The 14,650-nt window shown below is 38.1% G+C and overlaps 1 protein-coding gene across 1 annotated transcript in view; it reads right to left on the reverse strand.

The window, feature by feature from the left end:
* The window catches only part of IL7 (interleukin 7), a 65,556-nt gene extending 57,171 nt beyond the window's left edge, over window positions 1-8,385 (reverse strand). The window contains exons 1-2 of the mRNA XM_010367761.2: window positions 7,775-8,385; window positions 755-891 (exon numbers count right to left, since the gene is read on the reverse strand). Of these exons, the coding sequence (XP_010366063.1) occupies window positions 755-891; window positions 7,775-7,784 (147 nt within the window). The 5' untranslated portion in view covers window positions 7,785-8,385. The remainder of the gene's footprint in view (window positions 1-754; window positions 892-7,774) is intronic.
* Window positions 8,386-14,650: the final 6,265 nt, after the last annotated feature.

Genomic DNA, 14,650 nt, shown 5'->3' on the forward strand with positions numbered 1-14,650 from the left:
TGTAATCATGGATACGTGATGTTATACATTTATCAAAACCCATAAAACTATAAAACAAAGAATGAACCCTAATGTTAAATATGCACTTATGTAATGTATTAATGCTGGCTCATCAATTGTAATAAATGTACCATACTGATGTAAGATAAGGGAAAGAGTGCAGAAGGAGAGAGAGCATATGGGAATTTTCTATTTTCTGTTCAAATTTTCTAGAAACCTAAGTTGGCTCTAAGGTACAAAATATATTAATTAGAAAAGCTTTACCCATCAAAAACAGACAATTTAACTCACAACAAATTATTGATTACACATAGATATAAAATACACACATATAAATAACTATGCATCTACATATACACATCCAAATAAAACACATCTATTCACCATAAGTTTTAAATATTTACTCTGTTATTTTCCCTCTCTTAATGTAATGCTTCTACAGGGACTAACATGGTAAAGGAGAGGTGAGGAAATTTAGGCAGTGATACTGAATTATGCTTTCAAGAAATTTACTAGTGAATAGGACCGAAATGAATAGTCATGAGAATCTTAGAGTCTAGGAAAGAATTATTTTTAAGCTACATAATTATGTCAGCTATAAAAATATGCAGTTAGTAGCTCATTAAATTTTATTCTGTAGTTATTTCACTTTCTTGTCAAGAAAGATGAATACTTGATATAAAACTACATACCAAAAAAAAGTTCAAATTTTCTCAATGCATGAAAATGTGAGTAAAAGAAAATAAGCACATACCAATAATTGATCGATGCTGACCATTAGAACACTCTCATATTGTTTGCCATCTTTACCTTCAATATCACAATCAGATGATGCTACTGGCAACAGAACAAGGATCAGGGGAGGAAGTCCAAAGATATACCTAAAAGAAACTAAATTCAACAGTAAATAAGAATGTGCTAAATGTTATATCATATTGCATTTGATTGTGGGGTTTCAATGGACTGGACCACTTATTTCTAATAATTTTAAAAATACATCTTGGTTTGGAGAGACTACAGGAAGAACCCCAAAAGTTGAACTTATGTAACAACCAAAGTGGAACAGTCTTTTGGAGTGTAGCGTCCTTTCACTTTTTTATTTTGCAATTACTCTTTAGGAAAGTGTAAAACAAGGGTGATGAAATCAGAGACTGCTTCTGAAAAGCACTCAAGGGTGTTAATCAATTTGAATTTATGTTGAACATCCCCATAAGAAAAGGCTACATTTCAAAGAGTTACATATTGTTGAAATGTTATGATGTACTGCACGTAATTGTATATTTTTGTAAAACTTGATGGTAGTTTGTATGTCTATTTGATATTGCAGGCAACACTGTGGGAGGGATTGCACTGTAACTACTGTAACTGCACTCTTTCTTTTTAATAATGAACCCTGAAGGGTTTACATTCCCAAAAGTCTTACAAAGTTTATGTTTGTATTTTGGGACTCCTCTCCTATCCTTTCACTATCTTCTGTCTCTGAATCCCCAGAGACTCAGATTCCTTTCAAACACAGTGCTGTCCAGCTTCTTGTCATGTTAGAAAAACTCAATAAATAAATTCACATCCTCAGATAGAAACCAATTATTTCTACCTGTTTTTGATAACTCTTCCCAATTAGGAGCAATTGTCTCATCAAAAGGACTGAAATAAATGGTATTATTTCAGGCAGAAAAATAGAAAGCCAGTGGTTCCCACAAACATTAAAATCTGATCATACAGGGACCTATTTCTTCATAAACCTGCCATAGTGTTTTATTTATATCTTTTTGTAAACTCTGAGGCATATTGATGATATATTTCCTGTGAATTTCCCAAATGAACTTTAATTGTACTCAAATGCAAGACATTTCACTTGTGTGCCTTCTCTGATTACGAGTACAAGCAACACTCCTTCAAACCCAAGGAACTAATATTGTGACAGCCTGAAGACTGTTAGGGATATCACAAAGTTTCCAGTAACACTGTCATCTATTATATCATGATCTGTCATATTAAACAATCAATAACACCTCCCAATAAATCAAATGACAAATGTTATTACAAATAGAGAACATTGTCTGGGCAGCAGTTATGAAAACAGACAAAAATCTAACTTCTCATCTGCATATGTGACAAGAAAATAAGAGAAACAAAAATCCAATAATTTTATTTATACAAATCTATTCATAACTCTGCCACTAAGTGCCTATATGCATGATGAGCATGAATTAACTCAGGAGACAGATAATGATGATGATGCTAGTTACCTTTAATTGAGTACCTGCCATGTGTCAGGAACTTTATATATAAAATCTCTAATACATATATATGTATATATGGGTGCGTGTATGTGTGTGTGTGCGTGTGTGTGTGTGTGCGTGTGTGTGTGTGTGTGTGTGTGTGTATATATATATATATATATATATATATATATATATATATATAATTTGTAAATATCCAAAAAGATCTGCAAGTTAGTCTTTCTGTAACACATACATAGTAGGTGCCAGGTATGGATGCTAACCTGAATTTGTTGCTTTACCAGGATTTGATGGCCATAATCTATTGATAACATGTAATCACATTTGTCTTCTGAATGAAGTTTTGCCTCTCTCTTCTACTCCTGTTCCTTCATCCTAAAGATCCTCAGTGATTGATTGCTAACTTAAAAAAATAGTTTGGCAATTAAAAATGTACACTCAGATTTAAGGGGGACCAGAGCAGATTTCTTAATAATACATATTTAATATACTGTACAGTGGTGAAGTCTGTGTATCTATCACTTGAATAGTGAACATTGTACCCAATGGGTAATTTTGTAATCCTTATCCTCCTCCTGCTCTCCCACCTTTCCGAGTCTCCAATGCCTATTATTCCACTCTGTATGTCCATTTGTACCACTGTTTAGCTCCCAGTTATAAGTAAGAACATGCAGTATTTGGCTTTCTGAGTCATTTCACTTAGATAATAGCCTCGAGTTTCATCCATTTTGATGCAAAAGACATGATTTAACTCTTATGGCTGAGTACTATTCCATGGTATACATGTACCACATTTTCTTTTTTTTCTCCTCTCTTTTGGAGACAGGGTCTCACTCTGCTGCCCAGGCTGGAGTGCAGTGGCATGATCATAGCTCACCAAAGTCTCAAATTCCTGGGTTCAAGCGATCCTCCTACCTCAGCGTTTTGAGTAACTAGGACAACAAGTGTGCCCCACCATGCCCAGCTAATTTTTAAAAATTTGTTTTTAGAGGACGGCTCTTACTCTTTTGCCCAGGCTGGTCTTGAACTCCTGGGCTCAAGCAATCTTCCTGCCTTGGCCTTCTTGAGTGTCAGAATTACAAGCATAAGCCACCATGCCTGGCCATACCACATTTTCTTTATCCAATCCTCTGTTGATGGACATTTGGATGATCAATTGCTAGTTTTCATCAGATTCTGACCTTATAATCAGATTTGTATAGATTGTATGGAATCATACTTTTATTTTCTCTGTCATCTTACAGGTGTCCAAAAGATATACTTCAGGAGGAGTAGATGACAGGGGAAAAATTATATAACATATAACTTGAAATGAGCTTAAAGGAGAATATAATAAAATGATTAAATGCTAGAGTGAAAGCGATACTTTTACCATTATCATAAATATTATTTCAAAGGTCCAGCTTTTGTTTTAATACGTGAGGTTGTTTTACTTTCTATGAGTACTAGCTGTATTCTTCACCCCAATTTTTAGTAGTTAAGTGCTCCCCACATTTAAATCAACCTATTTATTCACTGGATAGCATTTTGTCCATTCTTTCCAATGATGGTTGTTGGAAAATTCAGTCTTTTTGTGTATTACATATACTTTCTCAATTTTGAAACATAATTTGTCTTGCCTGTTAAGAGTGTTTTCTGTTGCCATTGTTGTCATTGAATAATTAGTCCCAGACAGACTGTGGCAATGTTAAAAGCACAGAGGTTTTGGAATATAGACATTTGAGACTTTTGACTTGCCAAGACAATGGTTTGTGTGACTGTGTAAATGAACAGCATCTCTTAAAATCACTTACCTGATTTCTAAAATGAAAACTTTAGACTAAATGATCTTTTTCATCTCGCAGACACCTTATTCTAAGAATCTACCTGGCCATCCAAATGCAGAAACTCTTTAGATCTGAAATTGCCTCAGGGACAATGCTGCAAACATACCTAGGACCTTGGACCCACATCTCATAGGTCCCCAGCTCTCCCATTAATGATGTAGCTTGGTAGTTTGGTCTGTAATTGAAGACCTTTCTCCTACATCACATAGAGAGTAACATATTAAGATTGGCTGGTTTGAGAGTGCTTTGGACATTGTTGTCACACCCACTCCCCACCATCCTGAACTTTTATTTAGGTTACCAAAAAGATAAACCATAAGAACAATGCAAGGCAAGAGTGGGCTTGTGGGATTGCCCTTACTTTCCCTGAAGAAGCTGAAATTGGAGAATTTGTTTTCAGTAGGGAATTTGGTTAAACCAGAATGAGGTCTGTCTAAAAATTCTTGTTGGTTTTTAATGTAAGCCAAATAATACATTCAATCCTCAGATGCTTAAGTTATGGGGGTAAAAGTGAACATAAATAATTTTCTACAATCCATCAACTCCAGTATTTATCAGTCTTTAAAACCAGTTTTTACTGAATGTCCATTGCATAGACCTATTTTCACCGATAATTTGATTCCATAACCACTTCATGAGGAAGTAGGTAAGTACTACAAGTTATTCAAATTTATAGATGGAGAATCTGGGGCACAGAAACAGTTATGTAGGAAAACTCCAGGCAGGGCACGGTGGCTCACGCCTGTAATCCCAGCACTTTGGGAGGCCGAGGCAGGCGGATCACGAGGTCAGGAGATGGAGACCATCCTGGCTAACACGGTGAAACCCCATCGCTACTAAAACCAAAAAATTAGCCTGGCGTGGTGGCGGGCGCCTATAGTCCCAGCTACTGGGAAGGCTGAGGGCTGAGCAGGAGAATGGCGTGAACCCGGGAGGCGGAGCTTGCAGTGAGCGGAGATTGCGCCACTGCACTCCAGCCTGGGTGACAGAGCCAGACCCTGTCTCAAAAAAAAAAAAAAAAAAAAAAAAAAAGAAAGAAAGAAAGAAAAAGAAAAAGAAAGAAAACTCCTTTTCTCTCTCTCTCTCTCTCTTTCTTTCTTTCCCTCTTTCTTTCTTTCTTTCTTTCTTTCTTTCTTTCTTTCTTTCTTTCTTTCTTTCTTTCTTTCTTTCTTTCTTTCTTTCTTTCTTTCTTTCTTTCTTTCTTTCTTTCTTTCTTTCTTTCTTTCTTTCTTTCTTTCTTTCGATGGAGTCTCATTCTGTCACCTAGGCTGGAGTGTCATGGTGCGATCTCGGCTCACTGCAACCTCAGCTTCCCAGGTTCCAGTGATTCTCCTGCCTCAGCCCCCTGAGTAGCTGGGATTATAGGCACTAGCCACAACGCCTGGCTAATTTTTTTTTTGTATTTTTAGTAGAGACAAGGTTTCACCATGTTGGCCAGCCTGGTCTCCAACTCCTGACCTGAGGTGATCTGCCCACCTCAGCCTCCCCAACTGTTGGGATCACAGGCTTGAGCCACCACGCCTGGCCGGAAAATTCTTGTATATAATATAGATATGGAATTCAAATCCAAGTCTGTCACGTTGAAGAGTCTAGAACCTCAGCTTTTAGGCACTGAACTACATTGCTTTCTTAAAAAATAACCATATATGTGTAGTCAAGGGGATTGTACAAAAACCTATCTTCTTGTGCATGAACCTCACTAGGGTACTTCCTGGCCAAACTGTGATACTGCATCATATACTCTTATTTCAGAAAAAGACTAAATATTTGTTCTTATTACAGTAGGTTATGTGTCAGGGTTAAAAGCAGAAAAAAAGTCACATACATGAGTGTGAATATGACATGTAAGTTCGTTCTATGAAATGGCCTTTTCCATGTTTTTAAAAAATATTCAAACACTAATGTGATGCAGTTTGTAATTCTACTTTATACCTGTTCAGGGTTTCTAATGTTAGTTCTCTATTATTAGTTTTTGAGACAGGGCATCACTCTGTTGCCTAGGCTGGAGTATAGTTGTAAGATCATGGCTCACGGCAGCCTTGACTTCCAGGTTCAAGCAATCCTCCTGCCTCAGCCTCCCGAGTAGAGTCTGTTTTTATTGCTATTCAACTTTTTGGTCCTCAAATATGATGAAATTACCCTAACCAGATAACCACATAGTAGATCCTCAACTACTTCAACTCTCAAAAGAAATGGCAAAAACAAAGGGTAAAGAGTAACCTTATGTGCACTCTTGATGGAACAAACTTTTAGTGAAATCTCTTGAAACAAACTGCAGGAAGCCATGCATTATAATCATTATTATTAGAATTTTAATATTTTGTCTGCTAATGAAAACTTATAACCCATAATTCATATAGCTGTACTTTAGAAAGTAAAGACTCTTTCTGAAAAATGCACACGCTAGCTTCCTTTTCTCGGTTTACCTTTCTACTTTAGAGCAGAGGTGTTGCAAGGATTAGAACCAAAGGTGATCCAGAAAGAAGAAACTGCAGGAGAACTGTGGGCATTGCAAGGAAAATAGGGTTGTGCTCAATTTTTAGTTTTACATTAAGCTCCCGGAGGACACTCCTTAGAAGTCTTCCATAATTATGTCGGCTATTCTTTCCGCTATCCCTATCTGTGTTTTGTTACTGAGCTGGTACTCCTTGGTTGTGTCAGTTCTTGATTCTTTACTCACGGGAGTGGAAAGAAGTCATGATCTAATGGAGTAGCCATCAAAAGAAAGAGCAGTCAGTTTCCTATTCCTGCACGCTCCCCCCAGCTGTCTTCTTGCTTGAGGAAGTAGTTACTGTAAAGCATTCCAATTTCCCTAAGCAGATCTTTTCCCCTCACATCCCTTTTCCCTCCTTTTTTATTCCAGTAACTGTTGTGGCTCTTTCATTGGTCATACATGACTGCCATCCGAATCCAACCCTCCTGAATTCTGTCCCTGTCCATTCTAAATCCTTATTCTGCACAAATAAGACATACTAGGTCTCAACACTGGTCTAGAAGTCAGAGTCATGCCTATTTCATTCTGCCTCCATCAAGAAACGCCCGTGGGGAAAATAATAATAATAATAATAGTAACAACAACAACAACAACAAAAAAGAAGCTGGCCTTGTCTCAGCGCCAGCCCCAGGACTGGTTTCCCAGCAATAGGCGCAAGGTACAGCCCTTGTCGGAAACTCCCAGCCTCACTCGGGGGAAAAATGGGGTTTTCCGGAGACCTGTTTCCCTAGGGTTTAAAAGCGCGTCGCGTGGGAGCTTCGCTTTCACTTCTCTAGGGAGTTCTGAGCTGCAAGAGCCCAGCTACTCGTCGAACCCGGGTCGTCTGCGTGAGTAACTTGGAGCGTCCAGGAGCACGGGAAGGGCGCCAGACAGACAGAGAGCCTTTGGCTGCCTCTGAGACCGGCTGTAGGCTGCCACCGCTGAGCGGCGCGGAGGCTGCAGCGTTCCGTCTCCGGACAGAAAGCAGGCGTCGGGGACTGCTACTCGCAGCCTGCCAGGGGCAGCAGCAGCCCCAGGTTCAAGTGACTATGGGCCAGGATACTCAAGCGCAGCTGGCGGCCGCCCGTGGGAGAGCCAGTGCTCTCCGCAGGTCCAAAGTGCAAGGCCGGGCTATTCCCGGACTTGCCTAGGCGCAGGGGCCCCCAGCGCGTCCCGGATTGCCCCGGCGCGCCTGGCGCGCGAACTTGTGCGCAAGGGAGAAGAGTGCTTACCATGGAACATGGTCTGAGGGAGGTGGGCGTAGTCATGATGACCGCAACTGGAGCAGGAGCAAGCTCTCACCGCCCATAGTCACTCCCAGGACCCTGGTCTTCCGCGGAGTTGCCGAGTCTGCGTTGGGCAGGGTGATCTCTGAAGCTGGTTCCTCTTACCCACGCCGCGCCTGCTGTTTCATCCATCCCAGCGGGGGCGGCACACACCACGGCCTGGTTCTGCGCTTTGCCTTTTCCATAACTTCCGTAGGATCTGCCAGCAATGTACTTTCAGTTTCTACTTTGCGCTTGGTCTGCAGGTTCAATTTTTGGGATAATTAGCACGGAACCTTCATTATCCCCTCTCTCCTGGGCACCTGCTTCCCGCGCACCTGGACGAGGACCAGAGGAGGGCGCGAATTTCCAAATCACCGCAGGAGAAACCAACTGGCCTGAATCAAAGCGATTCTGGGTAAAAGACTTTCCAGATGACCTCTCAACGCCTTGGCAACGCTTGGCGACTGGGAGCTAAAACCGTGAGTTGTTAATATGTGCACGGAAACCACAAGTGTGCAAGACGCAAGCTGGGTTATTGGAAGCGGACGACACCAAGGAGGCGTTGACGCGGATGTGGTGGACGTTGCCAAGTTGTCTCTTAAAAAGAGGAAGTGAAGAATGATTAAGAGGGTCACGCCCTCTACCACTCCAACCTCTCTAATCAGTCTCTTTCTGTTCTGTCTACTGTACATGCACCTGCTCAGGTGAGACCTCAAGGAAAAATAATCCTGTGGGTCCACCTAATCTGGTAAGTGTTACATTTGGAAAATCAAACCCCAAATTAAATAGAAGACGATGGAAACTGACAATAACATTTGACTATGACTTCCACATGCACATTTATCTGAATTGGTTAATAAATCAAACTAACCATCTTGAATGTGTGCCACTGAAATGTTAACTTTTTCCTGGGCTTGAATTATGTAGCTTATTTGCTACATTAGTTTGGTTTCTGCTATTCTGCAGAAACTCTGCTTAAATGAAGGTGGATAATGTAAACCAGTAATGACAGCGATAATAACAACAACTATCATTTATCTAGCATTTGCTCTCTGCTAGTGTTGGGCTAAGTATTTTATGTATATCATCTCTGGTAAAACTTTGTGTGAGGCAGACCATTTTCTTATCTGCACTTTGCAGATGTGGGGACTGAGACTTCCTTAAGTAACTTTCGAAAGTTCACTTAGCTAACTGAGCTTAGACACAGACTTGCTGCATTTGGGCTGTAGAAACTCCTGCTTGGAACTCCTGTGAATAAAGTAATAATGTGCACACTGATGCCGGGAGGGAGACGACAGGACGTGTGTGGCTTTGCCCCAGTGTGGGGACTTCAGGAACGGTTCCTGGAGTTTGTGACTTCTAAATTGACACTTGAAGAGGAATGAACTTGGGGCTGATAAGGAGTATGTCACATTCTATTATAGTGTGAAGAAGGAAGAGGAAAAGAGGAGGGAAGGAGAAAGGAAAAAAAAAAAAAAGAAGAATGGCAATGAACTAGTGAAAACAGAGTTGCTCAAGCCTGAAACTTGGGTCTCTGATTTCCTTTTTTCGTCTCACTTCCCACATCAAATCCATAGACAAGTGCTGTCTGCTCCACCTCCAAAATTAACCCTAAGGTGACTATAGAGACTGTCTAAGGGATCTTCCGGCTTTCACTTTTGCCGGCAACCCTTCATTCTTCTCAGAGCAGCAGGATATCTGATTCCACTTTGTGCCCCGCCCTCTGGTCACTTCCCACTGGGTACCAGGCCCTCAGTGCCCTGGTGATCTGGGCCCTGCTGCCCTCTCTGACGTTTCCTGGCACCATGTCACTATCCTCCAGCCACACTGGCATTTCTCTTGCTGCCCAGCGTCCACTTAGTATGGTCTCTAGCCCATGGCAGGCACAGGGTGATAGAGTAAGAGAGAACAGGTGAATGGGAATGCATGAGTGAATATGTGTGAAAGAGAAAGTGCATGAAAGCAGAAGGAAATAGAATGAAAGAGGAAGAGAAGGGGGTAAGCAAATGGAAAAGAGAGACAGAATGGAGTGAGAAAAGCCACATATTTCCATTTGACTGGAAACTAGAATGGGAGGTGGGGAGGAGGACAGACATGACACTGGAGTGAGCTTTAAAAATGATTTCTATAATGAAACACGCCTAGCTTGGGGATTTATTTATTTTAAATCCCTAACAGCAGCATTGAAGTATGTAACTATTCACAGCCTGCACCTTTTTTTTTTTTTTTTTAAACTTTCCAGGAACAAAGTAAAAGAGCATCCATCAATAATTTACACAAAAGGAAATCCGTCTTCCTTTTTATCACAATCACCATAAATCCAGGCAAAATAAGGGTTGTACATACCTGAACTTTTGGGAAGCCTGAAAGGAAGTTATTCAGAGCTGCAGGAACGGCAATGTAAATGTTACACTGGATTCTGCCCCCAACTATAAAGAATCTGTCTGAAGAGAATATTCATAAAGCTTTGGGAACTGTTGTGGTTATATGAAATGGGCACATTCTAACAACATCAAGTAATGATTTATTTTTCTGTCTATGAGATAATTAGTGCCATTTAGAAAAAATCCAAAATGAAGTTTTAAATTAGCTTTTGATATTTTGATAAACTGAATATTATTTTTATAAGATAGATGAACAAGGACAAAATGTTTTATAAATTTTTAAAATGCTAATGTTTTATGATTAAAGAAATGGAGTGGTTACTATTATATTTGCTCATAGACTCAATGAACAAGACAAAAAAGCCTTTAAGGGGACAAAATAGTAAATACATTTTATGAATTATGGTAAATAAATGTTAAAAGAGAAGACAACATTCTCAGAATGATCAATATAATGTAACAGAAGAAGTTCAAATAAAATTATATGATGTCAATTTAAAGAGAAAATTATTGAACATTAACCAATATCTTTTTAATGTTCTACAGTCTTCAGTCAGAATAGTCAATAATTATAAACCGGAAAATATTTTTTGATTAATATCTGAAGTATTTTTACCCAACTTAATATGACCACTTTTTATAGTCTGTGATCTGAATTCTATCTATCATTCTATCTATGGGTAGTATGAAGTTATTTTTATTTAACTTTCCAGTAATAATATTCAACATATTTAAAACATACACACAGCCACACAGCCAACATTATGGATATATGATCTGTGTAATTGCACAGGGCTTTGTACTTCATTTGATGCTCTGCTGTCACTGTATTGAAATACCTCATTTTTAGATAAAGGGACTCTTATTTTCATTTTGCACTGGATTTCACAAATTCTATAACGGTCATGCACATTCATACATGCTAAGTTACACATTGTGGATAGCAGTGCATGTCTTTGAGGTGATTTCAGTTTGGTGGGAAAAACAGATGTTAAATATCTAATTTCAAAGATGAAAAATATTATTAAAAGGGAAACATGATATATTATGTGAATCAGAAGTTTAAAGTAGTATAGGCCCATTTTTATAGTTAAATGCAGATCCATAAAAACTAATTTACCTGCCCAACAAACAAGCAGCTATGAGAGGATGACCTGTAATTTGATAAAGTTTAAATCTTACCAAATGACTAATGAACATCTATTTACATGATCATGGGTTTTTTTGCTGCATTCCTAAATAAACCATAAATTTGACATAATGCAACATTCAAATTGGTAATATTTAACCTAGAATTTTACAGTTGTAGTCATAATTGGGTTATGTTTATTTTTCATTTTATATTCAACTGATATTGGGCTAGTTTTGTCAGGTTATGCTAGTTTCATAAAGTAAATTGGGAATTCTATTGTTTTCTAAAACTGTCAACTGTTTAAATATGTGAAATATGTGTTTAAACATATTTGTTTCTGACAGACTTACTGGAGTTCAACAATAAAACTTACTTGATTCCATGGATGAAGCCCAGGGATAGGATGAGACTATTAGTTTTGAGCATTACAAGTATGAAAACGAAAAAGGGTTTATTTTGAAGGCTGAATCAAAATGGCCATGTCAGACTGTCAGAACTTTGCTGGAGATGGGTATGTTAGCATATCAGTGACGGCCAGAGCCGTGAAAATGAATTCAGATACTCAACCTGTGTGTTAGAAGACAGAAGACAGAACTAATGCTAGCAGGAAACTTGGGGCACGAGCAACCCTAAAAAGTTGAGAAAGGGGTGGAGAAAGGGGTGCCCATCAACAAAACAGACAAATACATAGTAGGTAGCAAAGTGGAAAAGTCAGAAGTCAGTGTCCCAGAAGGCAACGGAAAATAGAATTTCAAGATAGAGTAAGTAGCCACTATTTCCAAATGTCACAAAGAGGTTGAATAAGATGGAGACTGAAAAGTGTGTCTGTTAAATTTGGCAGAGCAGAGATTATCCATGATCCTCATGGCAACAGTTTGAGAAGAGCAGTGTAGATGCAAACAATATTCTAGTTTGCAGGGGTTGAGAGAAGAAAGAAATAAAGTAACAGAGTACAACTTTTACAAAATGTTTGGTAATAATAAAAGGGATAGGGTAATGATTTGAAAGTCATGGAATTTTTTATTTTCAATTATAAGAAACACTTGAGCATATTTATATATTAATTGATAAAATTAGGTTCTGCAGAACGGGGAAAACATGGAACCTAGAAACCCAAGATACTCCGTTGATTTGTTTTTCTTATTTTCTCTCCATTTCTCCCTCCTCTTTAATTTCTGACCCAAAATTCTATAATTCTGAACAATCAGAATCCTCTCTCTATCTGGGACCTAAATTTATGTTTCTTACTGAAATGTTGCCATTGGCACTCATCTAATTCTGGATTGAGTATTGGCTTGTCTAAGAAAGAAGTCTAATATTTCCCAAATCGCCTTTCAGAGAGGGCAACTGTAGCTTTTACATAGATTGCATTATCCAATCCCTTTATATGCTAATGTTGCATTGTTGGCAATCAGGGCTTTCTTGTATATACAGTCTGGCATCGCTTAACAATATATTCTGAGAAATAAAAAATTCACCTTTGCTTATTGTAACTTTTTTACTTTATAAACTTCTAATTTTTTTTCAACTTTTTGACTCTTGTCATAACATTTGACTTAAAACACGAACACATTGTACAGCTGTTCAAAATATTTTCTGTCTTTATATCCTTATTCTATATGCTTTTTCCTTACTTTTTAAACTTTTTTGTTAGAAACTAAGACACAAACACACATATTAGCTTAGGCCTACACGGTGTCAGGATCATCATCACTGTCTTCCATCTCCACATCTTGTCCCACTGGAAAATTCTTCAGGGACAATGACATGCATGAGCTGTCATTTCCTATGATGACAATGCCTTCTCCTGGAATACCTCCTGAAGGAGCTGCCCCAGGCTGTTTTACAGTTAACTTTTTTTTTAATAAGTGGAAGGAGTACACTCTAAAATAGTGATAAAAGTATAGTAAAAACATAAACCAATAACATAATTGTTTATTATCAAGTATTGGGTACTATACAGTACTGCATGTGCTATACTTTTATAGGACTGGCAGTGCCGTAGGTTTGTTTATGACAGCATCACCACAAACACATGAGTAATGGGTTGTGCTAAAGTTGTTACAATAGCTACAATGTCACTAGGTGATAGGCATTGTTCAGCTCCATTATAATCTTAGACCACTGTCCTATATGCAGTTCTTTTTTATACAATGCATGATTGTGCTAGATTTTGGAGGGACTATGCTTTTAACCATTGCCTTTATAGAACATTAATTAGAAAAGAATACACCTACAACAATTTTCTTCATGCAAACTGAAAAAAAATATAAACATCTTTTGTTTAAATCACTGGATAGATTCCCTTTATATGATCCAGTTACTATATGAAGATGTCAAACTGTTCTTATGAGCTCTTGGAGAGCAGTTACTATCTTATTCAACCTGGAATTCTCTGTAGTCAACAGAATACCTTTCAATTTACAAATTCTACCCAAGTATGACTTGTGGAAAAGGGAGACATCAGACTGCACAAGTCTTGACTTGCTGTTATTACACAAAACCAGTATCTGAGAGAACTTGTGATAACATCCAAGAATGTTACAAACCCAGCTACTGATTGATATTGATATATCTAAAGTTCTGAGAAGCTTGTTAAAATTCTAATATTTAATATAGATTTAGACTTCTTTTCCTGATATGGAAGACTTCCTAATATGGAAGTCTGTCTTGTTGAAATCCTTTTATTGTTAGATTAGAAATTAATCCAAACTACCTTTCCTTCAGGCAAGCCAGGTTTGGTACAAGTCAGGTGTCTCATTGCCTTAGACTATGATTGGACTCTTAGTACATCCATTAACTCATATACGATGCAAAATCATTCGGTTTATTGCAACAGTAATGAAATCATAATCTAGAAAGATATTATATGTCCCTGAGTTTCTGGGGTATCAGTCATTGTTCTATGCCAATAATGTGTCAATTAACTGTCATCCTACAAGCCTGGAACTACCATTAATGTTTTCTCCAAATAATTTAATATATTATCTGGCAGTGACATATATATTTCAACGAGAAGCGCACAAAAATTGAGATTTTTAAGAGACGAAAACACTAAGTCATGGAGTTTCATGTGCCGGTGATTTCTTCTTCAAACCACGAAGCAGTGTGTCATCTATTTCTTGAGTAACGTTTTATTAAATGTCGGCTGTATGCTTTCATTTCCTTGTTTCTTTTTCTAACAATTCTCCCCTATGCTTTACTAAAATGTTTTTCAATTATGTGTTTCTCATTTAATGTTTTCAAATTTTTTTATATTGACTGATAAAATTGTCTGATTTCAAGTATATATAAATTGTGAAATGAATAATCTAGTTACCATAT

This window comes from Rhinopithecus roxellana, chromosome 9 (assembly GCF_007565055.1).
Source record: "Rhinopithecus roxellana isolate Shanxi Qingling chromosome 9, ASM756505v1, whole genome shotgun sequence".
NCBI lineage: Eukaryota > Metazoa > Chordata > Mammalia > Primates > Cercopithecidae > Rhinopithecus > Rhinopithecus roxellana.